This window comes from Paralichthys olivaceus, chromosome 3, assembly GCF_024713975.1.
Source record: "Paralichthys olivaceus isolate ysfri-2021 chromosome 3, ASM2471397v2, whole genome shotgun sequence".
In the NCBI taxonomy this organism is placed as follows: domain Eukaryota; kingdom Metazoa; phylum Chordata; class Actinopteri; order Pleuronectiformes; family Paralichthyidae; genus Paralichthys; species Paralichthys olivaceus.
The window spans coordinates 22,674,634-22,700,286 of record NC_091095.1 but is presented as its reverse complement, the minus strand read 5'-3'; the positions used below and the strand labels follow the sequence as shown (position 1 = coordinate 22,700,286).

Below are 25,653 nucleotides of genomic sequence, written 5' to 3'. Positions count from 1 at the left end.
AATGGACAACAACATGCAGATCAAACTACTTAATGATTGGAGGCAAAGTGTTTTATTTGCCCTAATCTTTTGGTTAAATGTTTGGTTCTCACCAGAGAATTTTTAATCTGCACAATGTCAGAGGACAAAAGTCTAATCAAACTGCCTGAGAAGCATTATTCTGACCTATTTCACTGCTGTCTTTGTGCATGTTCGTTAGACAGTTAATCACAGAGGGAGTACTTCATAGGCGAGGGGATTAGTTGACTCAGGGAGGCTTTTTGACATTCTGACAGTGTTCCACTGGGTCACTCCCCCTCACTTTCCTCCTGAAATCTGGCTTCACTCCTTCCTCAGATACTCTCACAATCTGTAAATTCTCTGGGGATCACGTTTTGATTGTATTATCTTTAAATAAGTAACAATGAAAAGGAAAATCTGCTTTGCTCCTGTAGCATGCATCAGTGTGTTGATAGTATAATAATACTAGTTTTACTGCAGTCATTTTTCTTTTGTCTTTCTTCTATCAGTAAAAACACAGTAACGTGTTTTCTCAGCTATTGTTTTGAGAATTTACTTCATGTGACCTATGATTTTTTTTTCTTTTCTAATTTACACATCCTTTAGTGGAAGTCAAATCACAACCCTGTCTGCCGGCGTCAGGTGACTCCCAGACTACTGAGATTTGCACTTGCGAGTTGCTTGCAGTATGTTTACATTTGTCTAAAAGCGGTGTAAATTGAATTCTGCTGTATGTTCCCGACAGTGACTACAAGTGTAAAGTGGCGTGTACAGAGTTGTACATACCACTCCTCTGGGGCCCAACCCTCCCTCATTGTTCCATCAAGGCTCAGGATGATGGCTCTGAGAGTGGGAGGAAAATAATCAATAACTAACATGGCCTCCTGCATCCAGGAAGATTCCGCTGTAAATTAACTTGACACTGGGGATGAAAAAGGAGAGAAAGCTCCTCTGGATATCTGTTTGTCTGCTCTCCTCCTCAGATGTGGTGGGGAAAGAAGTACCAAACGGGGAGCAATTGAATGCAAAGTGCTCGTTTTCTCGCCGACTTTTCTGCAAGCGCAGCCTACCCCCCGACCCCTTGAGGCAAGACCAGCAGAAACCCGCATCAGATCAGAAGGTGACATATCAAAAACTGTGTCACAAAAAAGGCAGTAATGGTTGCCAAAGATGTGGCAGGAGTTCTAGTTTTCTACTGGGCTCCTTCTATTGCTCCCCTGTCTATAGGGGTTGTATGGTATCAGAGGGAACGCACTCTCAGGCCTGCCATGTAGAAGCAGGATTTGATCTTGATGGCTTTGTGACAGTTTGGGATGAGGGATAGCGGTTAGCGCTGAACAAGAGACTCGAAGCTGATCAATGGGACTTTCCAGACAGGCCTATGAGCAGAGAAACTATGGGATGGTACCTCTGTGCTGCTCAAAAGCTCCCTCTCCACTTTCTCACTTGTTAATAATCACTCTTCTCTTTTCTTTCAGTCTCCACAAGCACAAGATGACAACACACACATACATATATATATATATATATATATATATATATATATATAAAGAGAGAGAGAGAGAGTATACAAAACTGACCTGCAGCCCAGTGTTTTGATAAAGAACTACTTATTAAGAACAACAAAGAGCTTGGTCGAGGGTGAAAATATGGTTAAATTGTTCATTCTATTAAAGTCAATATCGCAATTTGACAAAATGTAATTAAATTAATACATTAACAATGCCCTTACTAGCTGTAGAGTTTTAGAAAAAAAAGGTCAATATCTAATTAATTAATGAATCAACACAAGTGTGTTGCTAGCTCATATTGTTAACTCTGTGAACTAGGAGGCTGGTTGTGCAAGAGAAGCATAATGAATCTTTCATTTGATCCTCATTTCAGGTAGACCTTTAGTAGCTGTTTAAAATAAGAATGTTTCATGAACGTAGACAGTTTATGCTGCTAAAAAGCAGAGTTGTCAATAGGATCTTAGAAATCAATATTAAAACATTGTAGGAACATTAGCAAACTCTGGTGAGTTTTTGTCAAATACGCATTAATCACACTAAACTAGTCAATATAATACATATATAATTATTTAGTAGTTACTGAATTATGTCAATATCGCTGAATTAATATTTATCTTACTCAACACCAAATGGTTCTATTTGTGGATAATTATCAAATTTTACTTGTAAAGTCATTTTTCTCCAATGACAGATCAAAATCAAAATTTGTATACCCTCATACAGACCCAGAATTAGATTTAGATTAGATTTAATAATTTAAATTTAGAAGTAATAGGAATATCGGTCAGAACAGTTTCATTAAATCCTTCAGCCAATGTGACAAGGAATATTTTTACATTCTATTTAAAGTGAGAGATTAGTGGAACTATATAGTGCATAGTGAGGTTAGTTCTGCACATTAAGGTCACAGAGTTGCTTTAAGTTCAGAGATGCGGTTATCTAAAAATATTCCTATACTCGTTCACTGAGCCTAATCAAAGGGCTGGAGACAAGGCCACGGATGAATGAATGAAGGCACCCAACTCCTGTGCCTCGATGACAGGTCCCAAAGGTGCATGGTCACCAGAGGAAGAAATGTGTTAAGGATCAAATGCCAGCGACAACTTGATATCAAAGGCGATATACAGCGAGGCACCTTTTACCATTTAGAAGCATCTGTAGGGAAAGTGCAGGTTTCATTAAAGATGTAATGGAGAGCTGACCAAGGTCAGAAAGCAATAATGATCCGACACCTTGCCCAGCGGTGCTCTGAGGATCTTCCTCAGTGCTTCAGGTAGAAACTGTCTACAACATAGCAACAACAGTCGATAGAGGCCAACAGCAATGTCACAGGCCACCCGATAACAGTGAAAAAGGCTCTGTAAGAGCGCTCCCTCACACCATAAAAAGGCCCTGTCAGTTCCCAAAATTCCCTGGCTTCAGGTCAGGGAGGGTAGTACAGTAATACCCCTTTCTGCACCGCTCTGTGTGCAAAGGGGACTTTATTATATACTTAATTGATTATTTTTTCCAATTTGTATTTGTGGATTTGATTTATCATTCACTTTAGTTAAGTATTTCTGACTTTTATCTCAATTAGTTATTTTTATTTACCATTATTTTTTTACCAATTTTTCCATTGGAAAATATGTTATTGCGCATTGCTCCCTCTGTACCTTCTGGGCTTCCGTAGCTCTTCCCATCTGCCCCTCACAATGCTGTCTTGCTTTGTTGAGGGAGCAGAAGTTCAGAAAACAGACCAGAGGATGTTTAATGTGTTTTCATGTCTTCTGAAGGACCTTTGAGTTGTCGTCCTTCATGCCCTAAACACATATGTGGCCCTGAAGCTGTGACCTCTTAGGATCTGTTATACAAATAAACATGGATTAGTGTTGGTGAAGACCAATTTATGTTGTATTAACCCAGTCTGCGTTCACAGATGTTTCCAATGACACTGTGTTTGTATGTCGGTTTGTGTCTGTGTGTTATCGCAAGAGTCATAGAGAGAGAAAGGAAGAGAGCGAGTGGAGTCAGGAGGGGCTGAATAAAAAACTGAATACACACAGAATACACATAAGGAAAGACTTTACTCTAAGAAACATTTCATTATGTGGTGATTAGTGTGAATAATGTGACAGTGGTAACAAACAAATCAACATGAAAACTTCAGCGGGTCAGAGACGTCAGCTGGGAGTCAGGATGGCCTGAATGAATGATTGAATTTATTGAATTTATATAATTTAATGTAAAGATCAAGTGCCAGTTCATAGGTTCATTCATATTTGAATACATTCTCGACAAGGCAGACCATTGTATTAACAAAATAAAATGGCAAATTTCCAAAAAGCACAACTGACAATGAACTCAACCAATCACTGATAGATGATATATTTGTACAGTCACCCTAGCTTAATTGGCACAAGTGTTGCTGGGGAATTAGAGACGTAGACAGTGGCATATATGGTGACATAATGATATGGCTCTAAAGCAGCTCTAGCCCATGGATGAGCAAACTGGCTCTTAAAAGGTTCACAAGTTGAACCAGCTCCTGACCGGCACTCGCACTTGGTTCACTTTGGTGGAAATGTGGAAAAGTGATCTTCGGTGTGGATATTAGTCGACTTGACATATGTCCAAACTGGCTGAATAAGCGCTTAGTCTCAAATAAGTGTCTTTTCTTGGCACCAACTGAAGCTTGGCATATGGAAGGGCCCATGGTGGTGTAAAGTAAAGACAGGAGGCAGAGGAGCACGGGGCTCGTCCCAGGCATGAGCTGCCATCCCTGTAGAGGAGCCCTGTAATTAGCAAGGCTAATGAAGAATAGGGCTGAGACTAATGTCCCTGCTGACCTCTGAGCTCTCTTGGCAGGGTGAGAGGGTGGACTTCAACAGAGCAGAACATGATACCATGCTATAGCCATTAACCCTGACCCAGTACTCCCCTCAGGCTTACATCTGGTGCAGGACTGGACCGGTACCAAATCTCAGTGGGCAGCAAGACTGACTACCTGGGTCCACCGGTAATGAATTGCCTGATAGGCCCTATTATCTCTCATCTTCTCCACTTCATTGGGTGTAAATGCAACCTTTAGGAAACACGGCGTTATTACCAGGTTGTGCTTCTCATACTGCTGCCATTGACTTAAAAATGCAATTCAAATGTGCATCACAAGCATCTCAAGAGTCCTCGCTTCAAGTCTGCACATTGTACATATTCCATCATTATAAAAACTGTTGTTGTCTCTTTTGCACAGCATGGGTCCTCACACTGTGATTACATACCGGAGGAAGACACCTGTCACATGGAGCTGTTACTAGCTGTTACGAGCTGTCAAAGCGACTACAGATTGGTTGCAGCTCATACGATTGCATAGGGAAAGAAATGACAAGCCTAATCTTGGAGTGTATCATTTTATTTTTGCATACGCCTAAATCCCATTTTCAGAAACAAAACGCTACATCGTAAGGAGGCAGAATAATTACCAAGTCTGGAAAGTGAGTTAGAATCACTGCTGAGGTATTTGGAGCTACATGGAGATTCATTTTTATTCAGGTTTTTTGGGGGAAGCTGTAATGTTACTGCTGGGTGCAGGAGATAAGACACAGGATTCTCAAATGCTGAATAAAAGGGGTCCTGCAGTATATATCAGCATCAAATTAGTTGTGGTGACACGTGAACACTAACAAAGCAACATGACTGTCATCACTCACCATTATGAATAGCAGGCCTGCAGATGTGTGTCAAGCTTTACATGTGAAAGCAGAAAAATACACATCAAACATCGCAAAATAATGGACATGCCTGTAAAAAGAGGTATGTAGCACTGATGGCCATTATCACAATTCATCAACGGTCTGTCAAAAATATTAAATATTACTTTTAAACCATAAACTATTATTGTGATGTTACAGCTACCTCATGAAAGGACTTCTTTAGCCATGAAGCTCTATTGTCCCATCACTCAGTCCATGTTTTCACTGCTTTAGTCCAGACTAAAATATCTCAGCAGCTACTGTAAGCATTGCCACTAAAACTTGTACAGACCCTCAGGCTCTCCAGATGATGAACCCTGATGGCTTTGGTAACCTTGACTGTTTAATCTCATACCGTCCTTAGACCAAAGCATCATTTGTACTTTCTGTTGAGCACAAATTAGTTAATGTTAGCCTGCCAACATGCTAAGTTTCGCATTTTACCTGCTTGAATGCTATGCAGAATAAATTGCGAGCAAGATGGAATTGTTGACATTAGCATTTTTGCTCAAAGCACCATGTGCAGCCTCACAGAGCCAGTAGCATGATAGACTTTGAACTTTTATCACCATACCCATTAAAATTGCAAAACCCCAAATCACACATTTATGCTTGTTGGTATTATTCAGATTGTGGTACGGCAACACATCTTTAGTTGTATTTTTTAACTTTTTATTTTATTTCTATTATTTTATTTTACTAAGATATAATGTCAGGTAACATATTTTGCTAATTTATTCATCATTTATTTGATATATCACATATATACGTTCTTGTATAAAGTGGAATTGAGTGAAACAAGAATATTGTCAGGTTAACCGAAGGAGATATACTAAATTATATCATATTGAATACATACTAAGGGATATATAGGGATATATATGTTGGAGGAAAAGAAGCATATCTTTATATGTGTGTCTGTTTGATTAGCCCAAGTTGAGGAAAAGGACAGATAAATATTGTATAAATGAATTTATTGTGTAATGTGAGCAATCAAATTAATTAAGGGGTCCACAGCTGTTGGAGGCGAATAAGGCCATGAATTTTTCAGTGCTACCACTTCTCCCTAAGATTTTACAATAAATATTTCTGGAGGTCTTGGATGAATTTTTCATGGCTGAGTGGGGGAGATGAAAGGGGAATGAGGAATCCAGGGGACGGGAGCTCTCTGCTGCTGACACACCACAGAGAGGTGCATCGGCTCCAATCTTTATCAATGAAACCCAACCAGCACTATTGCTTTAATTACCCTGCTTTGTCAAGCACTCCACTATCAAAAAGGAAAGGCTGGGCCGTGTGGTCTTTCGGAGGGAGGAGGAGATGGGGATGATATCATGAGTTCCATTTGTTTTCGTGCCCTCCCACTTTAACAGAGGAAAAAAATGTAAACGTGATCGAAGTCCAGACCACCTCGCCATCCCACTGCAAATGCAACCTGTGATTTGTTTGTAACCCAGAGACTGACATGCGGTCATCTAAATCCCGACAGAACAGAAGTGTCAGGTGTGGCAGCACTTCCTTCAATTCAAGGCTGTATCATTTATTTATCTATGATATCCCCATAGAAGGCAAATCAATAAAACATCAAACTGCTACATATGCCATATACCATGACATGGTGATAAATGCCATTGATTTGCATGCTATAGTTTAAGCAGGAGGAAGAGACTGGATGAATAAATCAGAATTGTGCACAACTTGAATGTGTCCACAGATTTGGTATTCAGAGAGGATCCTGAGGTAACTAATTCAGGAGAGACATCTGTTTCTTGGGCAATACACCAGCAATATTCCACCTGGAATAGCATCCATACTTCACCCCATACTGAAACACACAGAACAGAGATGGTGCTGTTTGATGTTATATATGTGTGTGTGTACAGGATATGATGATTTTAACACCACTTTTTCTAGGTTCTACTCCAATAATGAACATCTGTTTATGAAAGCAGTGAGGACAATCAGGTGTAACATGCACCTATTCATGTAGAACATTAGCATTACTTGTATTATTTATTTTTATACCATGATGTGGCAACAGAAACAAGCTGTGTTAGCAAATGGTATCTTAGACCTATATCAAAATCAAGAGCACATAGAGCAACATTACAATTCATGTATTAATGCAACTTGAGGAATAAATCTTTTAAATTGGATAATTCCTTTTCTTTAGCTGCTAAAAGCATTAATGTGTTTACAAGCTTTACCAAAAGTGTCTGCTTGTTGTTTTGGGCTGAGCAGGTAGTCAACAGTACATTTTTAGGACTGTTCCATTCAGGACCAACAGTGAAACTGAACCAAAGGAGTTATATCATATCAACATATCAAAACATTTGGCTAAAAGATGCTAAAACACTGTGTAGAGATGAGGGAACTGGCACATTTGGGTTCCATTTTAGGACTAGGGGATACAATCCCTTTGTAGAGTGCTAGTCCTCTGTGGGTTGATAACCATGAGTGACCCCTTTTTCACATACTCATCTGACCCATCACTGATAGCAATGTATTAATGTAGCTTTAATGTGCAGAGAATAAGAATGCTTTTTCATATAATCTGCAGCAGTTTGGGGAAGAAAAAAGGTCCTGAAAGAAGAGGTTTTCCAGTTTAAGAACCAATATCCTGTAGCTCGGAATTACATCCAAATTGGACAATATCACAGCTCATACTTTACACCCAGTGCCAATGGTCTCTGTCAATTCTACCAACACGTAACCTTAAGTGTTTTATTTGACAAACTCTAAAAAGCTTTATTTTATTATTTTTTCACTTTGTCACTGGTTATAATCCAGGGTTTTAAAGAATTGTCCAATACCCACATTGGGGTTGGGAAGAACTTGACTGATCTGCACAACTCCTTGACCTTAATCTAATCCAATACCTTTGGGATGACTGGGAATGCCGACTGAGAGCCAGGCGTTATCGTCCAGCATCAGTGTTGGACATCCCTAAAGCTGTTGTAGAGAAAGTCTCAGCAGCTCGGGTCCAGCATCCAGCAGAAAGCCTGAGACCAGAGGAGTGGAGGCTGTAGCAACACATGTATGCCCATGTGGTTTCAGATTCAGTGTAATGTTAGGCTCTACCAATGCTTTTCTTATACGAGTATTTATGTAATGTCAATATTGTAATCTGTGCTCGACTAGCAAGGTTGTTTTGTGATCTATTAATAGAAGAGAAAAGAGGCTTACTATAACAGACAGCTCCACTCAGCACCGTGGAGGACCGATTGTTTAATTCTGTTATATTCTCACTAATCAATGTGTTCACTTCAAAGCGATGGGAAATGCTTGCATCCAAAGTAGATTGATCAGTTCTAATACAAGTCATTAACATACAAGTTGTTAACAAGTGAGGCCTCTGTACTGTATCTAGGAATCAAGAGAGCCATCGATAAAGCCAGTTTAAGACTTTTAATGTCTTAAAACCTTGAGTACACACTCCTCCACTCTGGAACGAGATCAACCACTGTTAAACCGTTTTCTCTCTTCCCCTCTCTGCGTTTTCCCGTCTATCTGTCTTATGTCTCTCGTTCACTCACTCAACCTCAGCCACTTAGCTTGAGGGCTGTACTACGACAGCATGAGACCACTGGTATACTTTACTGATGATAAATTTATAAGCCAAACTGAGGGGAAAGTATTAAACAACCTTGTGAATAGCCGGCGTTCGCTTTAACAGAGGTGGCGTATCCTTTTCATCAACAGAAATAACCTTTCAAAGGCAGTAAAAGCATGCTTAGAAAGTAAAAGGCCATTTTAGCAGAGGAGGCGCTCCCGACGATGGGAGGCAGAAACAATCCGACCCCCCCCCCCCCGGCACTCTCCTCACTTTGCCCCCTACAATCCCCAACCCCTGGCCACACCACTACGAACACAGCACGCATCCCGCCCCTTAAAAAAAGCTAAATCAAGGCTTTGAAAAATATACAGTGTCTTAAATAATTCAAGCATTGGTGGGTTTGAATAGCCTCTTTAGCGTAGACATATACAGTCTCCTGATATAAGATCAGTCCCTCAGGGGGCTCCCTCGCCCTCTTACTGCAGTGTGCCCTCTCCTAACTGCAGTATGGGCTGCTGCTTCAGATGCAACTACCTGCCTGATTATATTAAGTAGGAAAAATGGAATGTTTACAGGATTGTACAGTTTGTACCAGCAGATTCAAAAATGTAATCTGTTAAATCAGTGTATATTTATCTAAAAAAAAGAAAAGTTCTTGAACTTCTTGTATAACACCCTGTGAATCCATGAATCAAGTGCAAAGTTTTGCAGTAAGGCAATTATTGCAGTTGACTAGCATCTTTACTGGGGTTGTGGACCAACACAGGACTGTAAATATTTAACTATCTTTGCACCCAATGCACATTCATATTTCATCAGGTTTCTTGCAGTTTATTCTCAAAGCAAAGTGTTGGACTGCATAATTATTTCAGTTTAGCATTTTTTTTCCAACCTATTACTTCCATAAATACAGGAATTTGAGTTATAGCTCCTCAGAGGGCTAATTTAAGAAAAGCATGCATTAATTAATACAACCTAGATGGAAAGGAAGAAATCCCTAAGTAAGTAAGCTGTTGGCAGATATCAAGGATGATTTTCGTCTTCAAAGGAAATGGAGATGGATTTGAGAGGATGCGGCGGTTTAATCAATACTGTTGACTCTTGAGGTTGGCAGGTGTGGTTTGTGCGCACCGCTCAGCAGAAGCGTTTCCATCATTCAGAGAGAAAAAGCTCAATGTGGCCAAGCTGGAAACCTAATCCCAACTTTCAAATGCCCTCTGTTGTCATTTCAAGCGTTTAATAGTAGTTAATTTACAATTTTTGCCTTAAAAATAAAGCACCCCTCATGAAATATTCATCCAGGTATTTCTTTGTCTTTACCTGAACCACTTCAGTGCAGTCTACAGGACCTGACTTTAAACCTTTTGTTGTATGCTTCCATTTGTGTCTATGTCCATTCTCACATCCGATGTGTGCAATAATGAAATAAATATCGAACCCTTAAATATTTTAGTGCATTCTAGGAGTAAAGTGGAATTGTTTTTCTGACAGAGGTTGTCCCCCCCCCCCGCTTCTCTTTCTCTCCCTCCTCACAAATGCATTGTGTGCACTGGCCGGCCCAATCCATCACTCGCCGTCTGGCGGGAGAAAAAGCACTTTCCCAGGGTGGGTGTTTTTTAGTTCTGCCAGCGCTGCTGTTTCAGTGGGCACCCGTGAGACCTCGCTGATGGACACTCTGGTCATCACTGGCAGGGAGCTTTGGGACTCTTCTCAACCTCCCAACCCCCCCACCCCCTCCCCTCCTATCTCCACCTCAGCCTGTTTCACTCACCTCGTGTTTTCACCAGCACCTTCCTTTGTCCCAGCAGTGTTGTGCACTCCTTTTTGACAACGATGACTCCTGTACCTGCCTGCAGTCTCCCTTGCAAAGTGGCTCGGCCTTCAGAGACCAGCCACGCTCTGTTCCAGGGCTCGGCTCTCTCAAGGTGTTGGGAGACTTGAGCGATTACAGCATGAAGATGAACTTTAATATTTTCGACAGGGGGAGATTTTATTGATATATATATATATATATATATATATATGTATATATATATATGGCTCAGGAGGTAGAGAATGTCGACCACTAACCAGAATGCCGGCAGTTCGATCCTAGTCCTCCCCATTCCGCATGTTGACGTGTCCTTGAGTAAGATACTGTACCCCAAATTGCCCCTGTGCTGGCAGTGAGTGAGTGTGTGATAGAAAATGTGCTGCACAAGATGTACTGTATGAATGTGTGTGTGTGAATATGTGAATTGCAAAAGGTGTACTGTAAAGTGCTTTCAGTGGTCTTCAAGACTAAATTAGTGTGACATAAATACAGACCATTTACTACATACGCATAATTATATATATATATATATATATATATATATTATATGTAGGGATTCTCAATGGGACAGCCAGGGAGAGTCACAGTATCTCTCACTGTGGCTCCCATTCAGCTCCATTTTGCATCACAACGCAACAAAGCACAGAACACATGCATGTATGTGCTCAGAACAATTATGTAGAAATAAATCTATTCAAATTGAAGTCTGCTCCACTTTTCTTCTGACAAACTGAGATTTGATTTCCAAAATGCTCGCTCGTCTCTTCTACACAAAGAAGCCAGCGGGGAGAGGGTGCAATCGCTGGAGAGAAGTGGGCTGGAAGGCAAATCTAGGTGATGCGTATGTTCTTAGAGTGCCCCTGGGTCTTCCATGGGTAGGTAGGATCTGACAAAAGAGATCTGTACAGCAAAAAAATCCTCCACTCTGCTAGAGCATGGGAAATTAAGCCCAGATAAAGATTCTCTCTTAAACATACTCCCTTCTATCTTTTCATCCCTCTTTTTTCCCCTCCCTCTGCAGTGGCAGAAGAAATTACCCATTGTACCATTAGATAAACCCAAACAGCCCTCTCCATAAGACCTCCAGTTCCTCGTGCAGTCCCAGCTTGGTGTCCCTCGGGTGTTTGTTCAAAAGGAAAACTCTGCGGTGCCTCCGGGGGATGTTTAACTCTTTGCAGTGGCAAGTATTTAGAGAAAACTCAACAAGTTTGAGGCTGTCAAAGCTAGAATCCAACTGTCAGGCAGAATTATGTCTCTGAGGCGTCTGATGTGAGGTAATGACCAATTGCATCATTTTGACAAACCCACCATCGATGAGAACTAGGGCAGACGCCGATTGCTTTTACACAAGTGGTTCAATTGAATTTGAAACACTGCTGCTAAGTGCATTAAATGATGCTGATTAACTAAGATTATAGCTGCGGCAGGGATGTGATTTCTGTTTTGATACGGAGCATAAATTGAGGAAGAGCAAACAGTTTTTTTTGAGTGGCTGATGAATAATTGAGAGTCAGCAGAGGGTACATCAATAAAGTGGTAATGAAGCATATCTGTGTGAAATCTCTAATTCTCAAACTCTGCCACTCTTCCAGCAGTCTGCAACATCTGCTGTTATGATGAAGCTCACTGTATGTTTCTGTGGTTCTTAATAAATGGCACCTTTTCAAAATCAGCTACTGAGAATTAAAAAATATAAACATGATAAAACTGAACACACCATTAATATTTTTACTGTTAACTGCTGCTTGTATTAAACGTTAATAATTGTTATGTTAATAATAATTGATATAATTATTATTATTACTATTATTACCCTCACCACTAACCCTAACTCAAGTTATACTACTGCTACTACTACTACTAATAATAATAATGCATTTTATTCACTGCATCCTTCATCATATTTCATAACCCTATTTCTACCCCTGACCTAAGCCCTGGCACTAGTGTATAATAATATAAAAAACTAAAATCACTTCAAATCCTCTATGTTGATGTCAACAAGAGTATGTTCAAAACTGAGGCTTTGGTGCCCTCTACCTTTAAGTCAAAGAAGCTAAATAATAATAATAATTATAATAATAATAGTAAGTTTCATTTGCAGTTTAATATAATAATTTTTATGACATATGGTCAGAAATCTGTCACTGACGTGAAAGTAAACAGGAGTTAATTCTGCCAACGAAATTATTCTGATGTAGAAGCTGATGATGAGATTGTGATGGCTGAATAATTCAGCCTGAAAAGAGCTGGAGAGCAAGACATTTTCTTTTTATTTAAAAAATTGTCTACAGGTCACTTTCTTTGGAGTAAAACTGTACCTTTGTTCTGCCTTTTCCTAACACAGTCGTGGCATGTTGTGTCCACCTGGAGCACTGTTGACCTTCTGCGAGGCAGATACCTAGTTAAAGAAGTCCATTTTCAAGGCTGCTCTAGCTCAAATCAAAACTCCATTATAGATTTTACCTCCAGGGGAACCTAGGGCTCACAAGGTCCTTGGCAATTTTACCTGAGGAAGAAGCTAAAAGGATCTGAATCTCCCAGGATGGCTGAGGAAAGGGAGGGTGTGAGGACGAGAGAGAGAGGGTGGGATACGCACCCCAGGACCCGAGCCCCTAATCTTTCTCTGCCAAGCAGGGAGCAAAGCAGAGCAAAAATGGAGATTTAGAGATGGTTCAGTGGCACTGAACCCTGAACATCAGGGCCCGCAGAAAGTGGAGGCAGACGAAACCTTGAAAAAAACAAGAGGTGGGGGAGACGAGCTGAGAGATTGTTGTCGAAGGATGCCAGGGGAGCCAGTTTCAGCTCCCAGATACAGTTTCCAATACATTTAACATATATGAAGGGAGAACAACTCTGTCCTCACACCATCCTTAACTATGTGTACTAACAAGACAGATGGAGGCCAAAGATGCAGACAGATCACATCAGGACATCTGTCACTTCATGGCAACAGCCCCCTTAATAAGTGACAAGGCTTCCTCACCCGTGGGCACAGGATGGGGGAGGGTGGCGGGGGTGTGTGGGGGGTGGGGGACAGTGTCTCGGAGCAGTGGCTGTGCAAAGCAGCCGTCAAAGTCATGTGGTGCCCTTTTTTTAAACAACTTGTCCCAATTACAGCCAATCACATGCGATCTGTGCCCTTGATTATCACGCTGGGCAGGAGACATCAAAGCGGCCTTCTGTGGGCTCTGACACGAGGTTGTGCAGTAATTAGTGGACTTCACTGAGGAGAGTTTCATCACCAAATGTTTTCAAAAAGCGGAATGTCTTAATTTGGTCTGTGTGTGTGTGGGTGGGTGTTCACGTCAGGAGAGAACGATGCCCTACAGAAATAATTAAAACATAATTACAGCTCATCAGCTGTGCAAGTGCTCACAAAGTGCTGTCGCTGAAGAGCTGCTGCTTTCCTCGGGGCATCGGCGGAGCAGCATGCCACATACAGATACAAAATTCCCCACGCAGCCACATTTACACCAAATAAATACTTATGTCGTGTTACCAGAAACACCACAAAGGACTAAATTGGCCTCAACAGTCCAAATTCAAATGAATTTCTCATGGGCGCTAAATGGGTACTTACTGCGTGGGTGCTTATCCTCCTCGATAAACACCTGCATTTGTTGAAGAATATGTTGTCTGCCAAAGACAGACCAGGTAGCAGAGAAGGCACAGATTGTACAGCAGGTCGTTAAAGCAATAACGTGTCTCCTTGGCTGATGTGTCAAACTGTATGCTCTGCAAAACTGAGACACACAGACTGAGGAGCCAGTCAACCTCTTAAATTGACATCATGTTAGCTCTGTCCTCAGGTTGCAGTAAGGGTTGATGGCCATTGCTTCTGTGATGACCACTTCGTACAAACATGGCTGGCAGGGCGGTCCGGTGAGGGGAAAAGTGCACGCTAAGTGTTTGTGACGAGTGCTAAGGCCATTGCTTGATCCCAAGGAAGTAATGAAGGCTGGACTGTAGGCGGTGTGTTTTCTTCGTCCACCTGATGGCAGACTTCTAACAAGCGCAGTGTCAGTCCGGCTTAAGGTCAGGCGTCCTCCCTCCACTGCTCCTCCAGAGTTATCACATCATGTGTTCACCCCTCCCACTGCAGCGCTGTGGAACCAAATGGCATAAGGGTCACAAACTAGTCTTGTTGAGTGATGCGAGTTATTCAGAAAACAATTCAGCAGAGAAACTATATGTTTGTGTGAATAATGAGTAGGACAAACAAGCAAAAAGAATAGCAGAGTAGAGCGCCCACTGGTGGTGAAATACATGCACAACTGACAAAACTATAACTCTTTAAGTTAATATAATTTGCTAAAATGACTTTACACAAAAAGATCAGTATGATAAGGCTTAAAAAGGTAAATATCATTAAATAGATTAATAAAGAAAGGCTGTAATTTACCTCTAGAATAATTATGGACTAATTATGAACATTTAGAAAAAGTATATAAACCAAAGTGTTAAAATATCATTGTAAGCAAATTTAACATAAATAATAATAATAATATAAAAAACATTTAAATAATATATATTTATTATTTTACATACATTTTAGGTATTATTTCACACGTTTTCAACCATTAAAACTCCACACTACTTTTATGATTTAAATTTAAAATGCTCAATAACACTGTATGATTTACACACATTATGTTATGAAGCATTTATCAACTGTTGAATCACATGTATAAACCATTCACAACTGAGTGTTCCAAACGTATGATACCGTACACCTGTATCCAGTATAATTACAATGATGTAAGTTATGTTGTATATAAGTTATACATTAATAAACACATTCCGTTCATTGTTTATCATTGTTTGCTTGGGAATTAATTTGCTATAAATATATTTTAATCGATAACCTGCTTATTCATTCTGTAAATATATATCATCTAAGTATTACTGACTTTTTCAGTAGTTCATCCTGAAAAAAATATTCTTGGACCTTTGAGCCTCTCTATTTTACCTGTTACATAATTAACAATTAATAAATGATAATGACAGAAGCCTATATAGCTGAAAAGAAAGCTTTGTATTGCAAACTAAGCATTAGAGTCTAATTTGTAATGTTACATAAATGTATCCATCCATCTCCAGAATGTTATTTTTCTCAGGAATAATTCTTATCTCAGATATTTTCAAATCAACTTTCATTATCAATTTCAACAACATGTATGATATTAGAGTTGGTGACAAACTTGCAGCTCAGGTGAACTGGAGAATTGACATTTATTGATGGACAGTGAATGTGTTTGCGTGTAACTGAATAATAAACCTACATTTCTCTGCGTCTCAACACATGCATGTATTCTGATGTTGGATACTATTAATATCTGCTAAAATAATTAAGCACTAACATTTTAAATTCAACACTTTAGTTTACACGTTGAATTAGTGGGTTGATAAGAATACGTGTCTTATAAACATATGGTAGCTCGCATCCGAAACAATAGATTTAATTTCGTGTTGTTCAGCATGCAGCAGTAAAGATAATACTCAGTTGGTTACAATGTGTAGTCACTATTAATTCCAGCAGAGGGCAACATTATACAACAAATGTTTGCAGTATATTTGATAACATTTGTGGGTTTTGGTGGAGAGTAATTTATCATAGCTGTTTTCAGTACTTCAATCAGCTGCTGGTATATAAACCTCACTATTAACTCATACTGTATTAATGCTGTGACATGGTAAATGTTAATATCACCGTCTACCTCCCATACAGACAAATGAGAGGTCTGGAGGAAGAGAGTACAATGACGTCCTTTCAGTCGAAATTCAGTTTGTTACTATGAGAATTCATGATAATATGAGCAATAGAATAATTTCTGCATCCACTGAGAGGAGGATTCTTCTTCAATATTAAACCCAACTATAGTAGAGATTATTGGACAAAAAGTTATTGAAGAACATTTAGGATGTTTTGGAAATGTTAGCTTACTGTCACTCTATCAACAAAGTGGACATTCTCCAGTCTCATGTTGTACATGTGACATGTTTTGGATCTTGTTCGTAGACTTTGAAAGAAAAGACAAGACAAGAATGGCATGAGTTTCCAAAACTAGAGGTTATAGTTAGGGTTAGGTCATTTACAATTAATTAAATACACTGAATATTTGTTGTGGCAGCCGTCACAAGAAATTCAAATCAAGATTACAGAAAAGGCATTTATTCATATTTATTCCAGTGAAATGTTTTGATTTCCCACAATGCTTTTATGATCACAGCTCTTCCTCTCTCTCTCTCTCGCACAGGATCTACAAGAGATTGGCGTGATAGTTTATTTAGTAAAGTACAACACAGTTGTGATGGTGTAGTCATCCTACACTTACAGTATTTCTCCTGAAATTATGAGTTCATAAGTATGAACTGGATGAACGGGTGAAAGTGAGGTATAGTAGCACTGTGTGTTATACTGCTTCATGTCATATTGTATGTCAGTGGAGATTCTCAGTCATCCAGATCATGGTATATCCAAGTCCTGAAAACAGGTACATTGGTTGACTTGGTGAGAAACTTCATCAGGTCATTTTTCACTTGTGAAGCTTCTTAAACAAATAGCTGTGGGGTAGGGGGACAAGAGTGTCGGCAAAACTGCACCTGACTGAGAGCATTTTAATGCTAACTTGAAAAATACTCTATTGTAAATACATTATTGTTGTTCTGCAGTCGATTATTTCTAATTTAGACTTATTGAGTAACAAAGCCTAGAAAAGGGCAATACATCCGGTTATTACTGTTCTCCACATAATTCTCCACTAATTGAAAAAAAAAACACTTCAGTGAGTGTAGTGCATAGATAGTATTGGTGAAACCTCAGTTAAATGACTTAGGAATCAAAAGTTGTGATGTGGTCCCTAAAGAGTTTGGGATGTTTGGCAGCATGTTTGCTTGATTGCAGTGTTTTCAAGTTAAGTGAAGAAAACATTTTTGCTCGCACTCTGATAATAAATAAATCTGCCAGGTGTTCCAGGCATCAAGGTTCAACTTTATAACTATGCTGAATATTTCATAATGAAGTTTTTATGGTAGAAAAACAATTATAGTGCAATTTTAGCTTAATTTCGAACTTTCAATAGTAATGGTACTATAATTACACAGTATTTGTGGAGCACATTTTAAATCCAGGTTTACAAACTACTGTGCAGAGACAGTTACAAGACAATGAAATCATGATTACATACAAACAACACACAAAATACATAAATATTGTTTACAAGAATCAAACATAGTAAAATATGAGCACAAAACTAAAAGAAATACAATCATTGTGAGTTGGCCTGTGCACAAGAAAAAAATAATCCAATTTACTCTTATGTACTGTATAAAAATAATGACTAATTAGAAGTGTATTCAAACTAGAATGCATATGGTTGTAATAATACTAGTGTAACTGTAGAAGCTGTTGGGTTAAAACTTTCAGACCCTGCAGCTGTTGTATCAGTCTTTTCTTTAAAGGTTCAGTGTGTAGAATTTAGTGACATCTAGAGGTGAAGTTGCATGTTGCAGCTGAATACTCCTCATTTCACCCTCCCCTTCCAAACATGAAAGAGAACCTGTGGTGAACTTCAGTTGTCATAAAAACTCAAAAGGTTTTAGTTTGTCCATTTTGGACAATGGTAAAAAAAAAAGATGGTGGCCTCCACAGAGAGGACCCCCCTCCATGTAAATATAAAGTTTTTAAATATAAAGAGCCCATTATATGGTAGAGAAAACAACTATTCATACAATTTAGATGATTACACACTAATGTAAACATCACTAGGATTATTTTATATTCAATTTCTGCTAAAAATCCCTTTCACCTTAATCTCACACACTGGACCTTTAAGTCAGGACTGTTTATGTTATGCTGCATAGTTTCAATAAGCGTAATAAGCACTAGATGCTTGTAACTGCTACTGAAATGGTTTTAGTGTTAATGCAAAGCCTCTTTTTATTTTTACTTATATGTTTGATCTTTATGCAGCTGCACTTAAAATATTTTAGTTTATTTTTTGTGATATAACATTAAAGGGTGGCAGTGTAGTCAGCTATGTTCCTTCACAACAAGAAGAGGCAGAGTGGATGGATGGAAATACTGTTTACAGAATGGGTGTCAGGTTGGTCAGGCCGGATGTCTGTCTTGGACCCTGAAGCTAGATCAGATGGAAACTACTGGACTAATTTTTTTTGTGGTCCACAGTAATGGTTGAGTGCTCTCTAAATGGTCTGTTCATCCAAATGAAAAAAAATATTCTCATGTAGGTAGTTTTGTATGTTTGTCTACTATGTGAGATATCAGTCTCTAAGATCTCTGTCTCTACTCCAGGTGAATGAAGGTGAATACAATTATGTTTGAGGTGCTCACAACATTGCAAATTTTAAAATCTTGAAACAGTATCTAGGGAGCTCTGGCCTCAGACCACACTGTTATTAATATTTCTGCATGTAAGGCAGCTGTCATAAAAAATGCAATGAGGTTTTATCCAAGTAAAGGGAGATGTGTTTCTGAAAAGAAATGCTGCTGTTTATCTTTGTCAAATGTAATATTTTATTGTTGTGAGCCCTGAGGCGGAAAGCTTGGTAAACCAAATTTGGGCCAATAAAATCTAAATGGACAAAATCTTGGCAGCAAATCAGCTGCATTGCTACTTTCTTTAATTTAAATGAACCAACCCTTTAAGCTGAGGTCAACCACGTCAAACAACCAAGTTAGTTTGAGGAAAACCTAATAAAATTCTACTTCAAAAGGGGAAACTATTTACATCTCTGTAGATTCACTGTAGACATATTGCATACAAAGGTTTAAAAAAATATAAGCTGAGTGATTTAACTACTGTTGTACGACATTGACTGAGAACAAAATTAAAATAAACAAAGACTTGACACGAGTTTGTAACACAAGTCACAAATATCCCCAGTGGTACTGACTTTGTATTGCTGTGGTGTGTTCATGTGTATGCTCCTAAAACATCATAAAGCATAGGCAAAGCAAGTATTGTCTATAACACTGTACCTTGAACTACAGTTTTTCACTGCATGACCCGAAAGAGTAAGATGAAATGCTTCAGCATATGATCCCAGGTAGGATGTGACTACCGCCCATCACTTAGACACTTGCACCCATTTGTAAAAGAAACACTGGATTCCTGATTGATGCTCTCTTTGACCTCCATGGGGAGTGAGTCAAAGAGATGATCCTCCACAATCAGGCAGCTCCTGCGGAGGAGGCAGCACTGGCCGAGCTGGATGGGCAGACGATCCAGGCAGTTTCCCTTCATTTCCAGATGCGCCAGCTGTGAGAGTTGGCCAATTTTCTCAGGAATGGACGAGATGCAGTTGTGGCTGAGACATAAGGTCCTCAGTTTGTTACACTTGAACAGTTGCTTAGGGACGACCTCGACTCTGTTGTTGTTAATGGCAAAATGTTGGAGGTTCTGCAGAAAGCCAACCTCCAGTGGTATCACCACTATGGAGTTATGGCTAATATCAAGGTACCTCAACTTGAGGAGGGTGAATAATGGAGAGGGTAGAGACTCAAGCTTGTTGTGTGAGAGATAGAGTGACTCAAGGTTTTTGACGTGGCTGATTGACAGAGGAATGTTGATGATCTTATTGTGCCAAAGTTTGAGGCACGTCAGTCTCTTGAGGTGCTGAAAGCTGATGACCTCCTCGATGGTACGAATGTTGTTGGATTTCAGATCAAGCTCCTGAAGGTTGTTTAAACTGAAGATAGCATGGGGGATTCGCTCCAGCTCACAATTATGAAGCTCCAACTCTGCCAGATTCATCATTTTCTTCAAACTATTCAGTACTAAAAGCTTTGTACCGTCATTATGAATGACCAACTTGATCAGATGTGGGGACAGATCGGTTATGTTTGTGGGAACCTTTGTGAGGTTGCTTTTGAGATGCAGAATCTTTAAGTGCCTGAGGTCTCGGAGAGACTCCAGTCCAATCATTTTATTGTTTTCAGAGTTCAGGTTACCAACTAAGTATAGTTCCCTTAAGCTTTTCAATAAGTATACCCAGCTAGGAATCTCAGCGACATCTGTGAATTTCACATGAAGGCACCGTAGGTGATCGCGAAGAAAAATAAAAGCAGTCTGCTCAACTTTGGCTGGACAGTGATAGAAGTGCAGCTCTTGGAGGTTTATCATTTGTGAGATCTTAGCAGTTATCCTGGCCTCTGGTATTAATTCTAGTTTAAGAATTTCCAAATCGGTGAGATCAAATACAGCATCCGGAACTCCGGATAGCATAAAAAGATGAAGTTCCAGCTTTTCTTGAGGATTGCGTGTTACATGCTGTCGCAACTTCTCATAGGTCCACTCGTGGTTCAGGCTGATCTCTCGAAGTTTGTTTTCACTCACTTCTGAGAGAAAAACCCCAAAACGCTTTGAGTACAGCTGGTCATACTGATCAACCATGTGGAGGAGGAAAGCAAAGTCATTTTTAACATCAGGAATGTCACTGAAGCTGCTCTCCTCTCTGACTTTTTCAAAGGAATACTCCTTCAGTGGCCGCCGAAAAAGCCAGAACAGTGTGTATATGCAAATAACGCCATAAACACATATGAGAGCAATATAACTGACAAGGAGCTTCTTCAACATGAAAGCCATGTTATGTGTACAATGGAATTTAGCATATCCAGTCAAATGCTTTATCTCAGGCTCGCACACATGGTCAAAATCTATAGACGCAACAAAAGTCATTGTGTAGCAAAGGATCAAAATGAATTTGACTGTTTTGATGACTGTCTGAATGGCATACAGCCTGTAAATCAAGTCACTGTCTTCCACATGGGCACGGAATTTCCTAACTTTTTCAAACAAGGCTTTTGCTTGCTCCCCATCTTTCTTGTCCAGTATGGTCATAGAGGGAACTTCACTCACAAGCTTCTCAGCCGAGAATGTGACCCCAGATTTAGTCAGCACTGGGGCAGACTGGTTTGGACTACCCTCCTCGCTGCTTGTGGACAGATGTTTCAGGAGGGAGGATGCACCAGCCAGTCTTTGCTTGTTCTCCTCCGAGTCCTCACAAGCGGTCTCGGACAGTGCTTTAGTAGTCCAAGGTGATTCAAAACATTTTCCAAGGATGGACACAAAATGTTCTATTTTGGAGCTTGTCTTGGGATACTTGAACCAGAAGTTGCTGCTGACCATTAAAACAATAGTGTGGATTAGAGCGAGGTAGGGGAAATATTTGGAATACCAAGGAAGAGCAACATGGTAACACATCTGGTTGACGAAAACATACTGCTGAAAATCCAGCTTGGTTCTGACACCTGTTGGTTGGGGTTGCCCAAAAGTAGATGGCTGTGTGAAGTGAATTGTAGGTGTGATGCTATCAGGAGGCCTTTTAGCCATTAGGGGAGCAGCTTGCTCCCCAATGGCACTTTCTTTGTTCCAGAAACCATCAGCTGTCTCTGGTGGTTGGGGCCCCAAGAAGCCCCCAGCCTCCTCTGGAGTTTGATCCAGGATGGGAAGACAGACCACTTGGTCTTTGGTTAACTGCATGGTTCCTGAAAATATGGCCAACATCAGCATGACAATACCGAGATAATCCATGAAGACATCCCACCATGGTTTCAGGATTCGATAAGTTGGCTGGATGTCGTTCAGGGAGGCTACTTCTGTGAGGGTGAACATTCCTGCAAAGAAAAGAGGAATCAACTTAAAGATTTTTCTTTAATTCATCAACCTATTAAATTAATTTCCACATTATATTTCGTGTTGACGTTGGACCCTGGAACAGAGTGTTTGTGTATGTCATACTTCTTCTACAACAAAATTGGCATGTAAGAGCTAGCTAAAAGATGGGATTGAGTCCTTTGCCATTGCCAGAAGTATTTTTCCCTCTTGCATCATGTTCGATATCACACCTCGGTGCCTTCACTACTTCACTATATAGTGCAATATTGTGAGCTCAGAAAAAAAACACTTTCTACTACTGGCGGCAGAGTAATGACATCATTTTAACAGGATGATGACTTACAACAACAACAACGTTGGCTGGTACAAAATCCAACAGTACATTTTAAATGGTTTTTTTTTAGTATTAATACTTAAAGGTAAAAAAAAAAACATCATGACTGATCATCTTAAATGTATAAAAAAATGTGTTTCCTGCACTTTGTGCTGTGATGCTCTGCTTCTATTTACATTTATATGACAGTTCAGGCTGTTCCTGCTGCCCTCGCTCCTCTTGTCTCTGCACTTTACACAATGCATTGTGGGAAACAATAAGTGTGCTATATAGGTTATAGCAGCTTATTCTTCAGTCCAGTTTATAGATGAAATAAACGGATAATGCAAGAAGATGATTTAAACAGTGAATGGCTCTGCACATTGGAATCTGATGTGAGTTAGTATGACATTTCTGGTAAACACCAGAAATGTTTAAGCAACACTGTGAGGGATGGTGACATTTACCGTGTTGATTTTGTATATATAAGAGAATAGGTATATTTCCTGGCTAGGTGACAATGGAATCAGTGCATATTTGATTTTGGGATAGTGGGCACTGGAAACAATTCACTGGTTGTGTCATTCATTTTCAGGCAAGGCTACATGTCCCAGGTACATTAGGAGGAGGCTCGGGAAGGAGAGCATTGTGTAATTGTTACAGATTTAGAGAGGAGGCTGGCCTTGAACTGGGTCACACATGAGCACGAGAGAAAGTCTGTGCAGAAAGTGCATGTTATGTGCAGCACAAATACTCATACTGCACCTAAATGGAGCCTGGAACATTCTGAACACTTACATTTGTTGTGATTTTTCTGTGCAGCATGATTTTCTCTTTATATAACCTACTCTCACCTCAGTCACACTATCATAATAGTTATATCATAATGCTGACTGTACATACTGCTTGTAGCACACACATTAAGCCACTATTGTGTGTGTATGTGTGTGTGTGTGTGCGTGCGTGAGCTAACAGCATGAAGGTCACTATTGTTAATGCGGCTGCAGAGACAGCAGGCTGAGACCGATCCACTGATCACACACAAAGCAGGAGGTGGCCCTGATGTCCGTGGAGCATGTAAACGCAACACTGGAATCTGGCTTCTGTGAAATGAAATCATGGTGCGTTCAGGTCACAGTAAAGCAGTGCATCCACTGTTGATCGTGATCCAAAACCTATCGTTTGGAACTCTGCGCTGTAGCCGCCAGCGAGTCAGAGCGTTACAGGCTGTTTGAGGAACCCGCACTCACACGCACGGACACGCACCTTCAGGTGAGCTGGTCCAGTTATGTCGATGACAGCGGAACCGAACAAAGCCTCCTCTCACACGCCATGTTTCCCTGCGGTGGTGACGGCGTCCATTCCTCGCATCCCTTCCACCGGAGGCCTGCTGCTGCTGCTGCTGCTGCTGGCCGGGCTGTAAGCAGCTTAGGAACCACCCCCCACTCCGATTCGAATGGTCGGGTCCTCTGCCGGCTGCTGGAGATGATCCTCTTCACGCAGCCTCTACCTCAACATGGCTGCAGCTCTGATGCCAGTGTGCAGGAGCGTGGTGTTCCCTTCAGACCCCAGCAGCTGATGGACACAGCGCACAGCAGAGAAGACCCTGCACTGATGGGACAATGACCCACCGGAGTTAGGGACCGTCGCAAAAGTACAATAGGCCGCATCCTTCGGAGGCTGCGTCTGATGACCGATTGCGTCACAGCGGCGCGACTAGACTGTCCCAATTATAAGGCACCTCAAAATGGGGAGGACAAACGCCCCGACCTATCCCATGATACGAACTGTTTTTCAATAGTGGCAAGCGAGTTGAAAATGTTGAAGTAATTGATTCAACCACGCAGCTACACGTTTTTAGGGTATAGTCAATTTGGCATTTTATTTTCTTTCAGTGGCAGAGGGTTAATATTGGGTGCAGGGTGCCCTTCCACATCCTGGGACAATAAAGCCTTTATAAAAATATGAAACATAATTTAATTATGTAGTTATATTTAACTTGTACAATGCTCCTGGTAGACCATAAGATGTGAGCATTCAATATACGTTTTTTTTCAAATTGTATTTGGTTAATTTCTGTGTAAATACATATACTTCCTGGTGTGGGGCACCAGCAAAATGAATGTGAATGGGGGTCCTTATACTTTTGGCACCCATGGGACCAGAGGCTGCTCTGTAATCGTTTGTTGGAGATTTTCCACTGGACACAGGTCTCTGCACCCCAGACTGCGCCAAACCCTTTTATTTACAGCCAATAGGTATTGATTTACGTTTATTTAGTCTAATGTGATTGGTCGATCCTCATCCGCCTTCACTGAGTTACAAAAACTCCCAAACAAGAAAAAAAGAGAATAAAGGATCTTGGTCTGGACCGACCTGAAAATTGGATTGGTGTCGTTAAAGGCTCCTGTGACCCAGACACATTGAACAGTGAGGTCCCTCTCACTAATCTGAAAAGGTCAATGTCAGGGGTGGGGCCCACTGCTGCCGACCACTAGTTGAATACAGTCTTGTGTTCTACTACACCCACCAAAGTTAGTATTAGCGTTGGTAGGGAGTGGTGGGTCTCAAATTAGGTGGCCACAAGTTACCTGTTATAGTCACATAATATTGCTTTTATTTGCAAATTTAAAAAATGTGCACCTGCAACAAAACAAAGTCTTTGCTCTTGGAGAATCAAAATAAAATTGAATGAGTAATGATTCAACTGCAGCCACAATCTTTTACATCTTGGAGAAAATAATGCATCCATTATGTTTCCAAATCAACTTCATATTTTTTTTTTTACCAAATAACTTTCTGCACTTTCTCTTAAAACCTACTTTTTTCTTTCAACTGTGCCTCATGCACACATCTTGATAACTGATCTTCTTTACTTAAATCAGCAAGGAGGTAATATTCCACAACACAACTGGAAATATGTTAGATAAAGTGCAGTTGAACTATTCTGATGTTTCCATAGAGGATTTCTTGCTAAAATATGATTTCATAAGTTCCAACCTAAGAACTGACATCCACAAGTATATCAAATTTTATGTACAAACAACATCAAATACTCTTAATAAACATACATTTGTAATAGGCAAC

At 40.2% G+C, this 25,653-nt stretch overlaps 1 protein-coding gene across 1 annotated transcript; it reads right to left on the bottom strand.

Annotated features, from left to right (window-relative positions):
* Nucleotides 1-15,827: 15,827 nt before the first annotated feature.
* On the bottom strand, nucleotides 15,828-24,262 carry lrrc8db (leucine rich repeat containing 8 VRAC subunit Db). Its single transcript, XM_020081255.2, has 2 exons — nucleotides 23,833-24,262; nucleotides 15,828-22,252 (listed from the first exon to the last, which is right to left on the bottom strand). Exon 2 carries the CDS (start codon nucleotides 22,248-22,250, stop codon nucleotides 19,695-19,697), a length of 2,556 nt encoding a protein of 851 aa, XP_019936814.1. The 5' UTR covers nucleotides 22,251-22,252; nucleotides 23,833-24,262; the 3' UTR covers nucleotides 15,828-19,694.
* Nucleotides 24,263-25,653: the final 1,391 nt, after the last annotated feature.

Coding starts and splice junctions, on each gene's coding strand:
- lrrc8db (XM_020081255.2), bottom strand. CDS start 22,250: ATGTTCACCCTCACAGAAGTAGCCTCCCTGAACGACATCCAGCCAACT.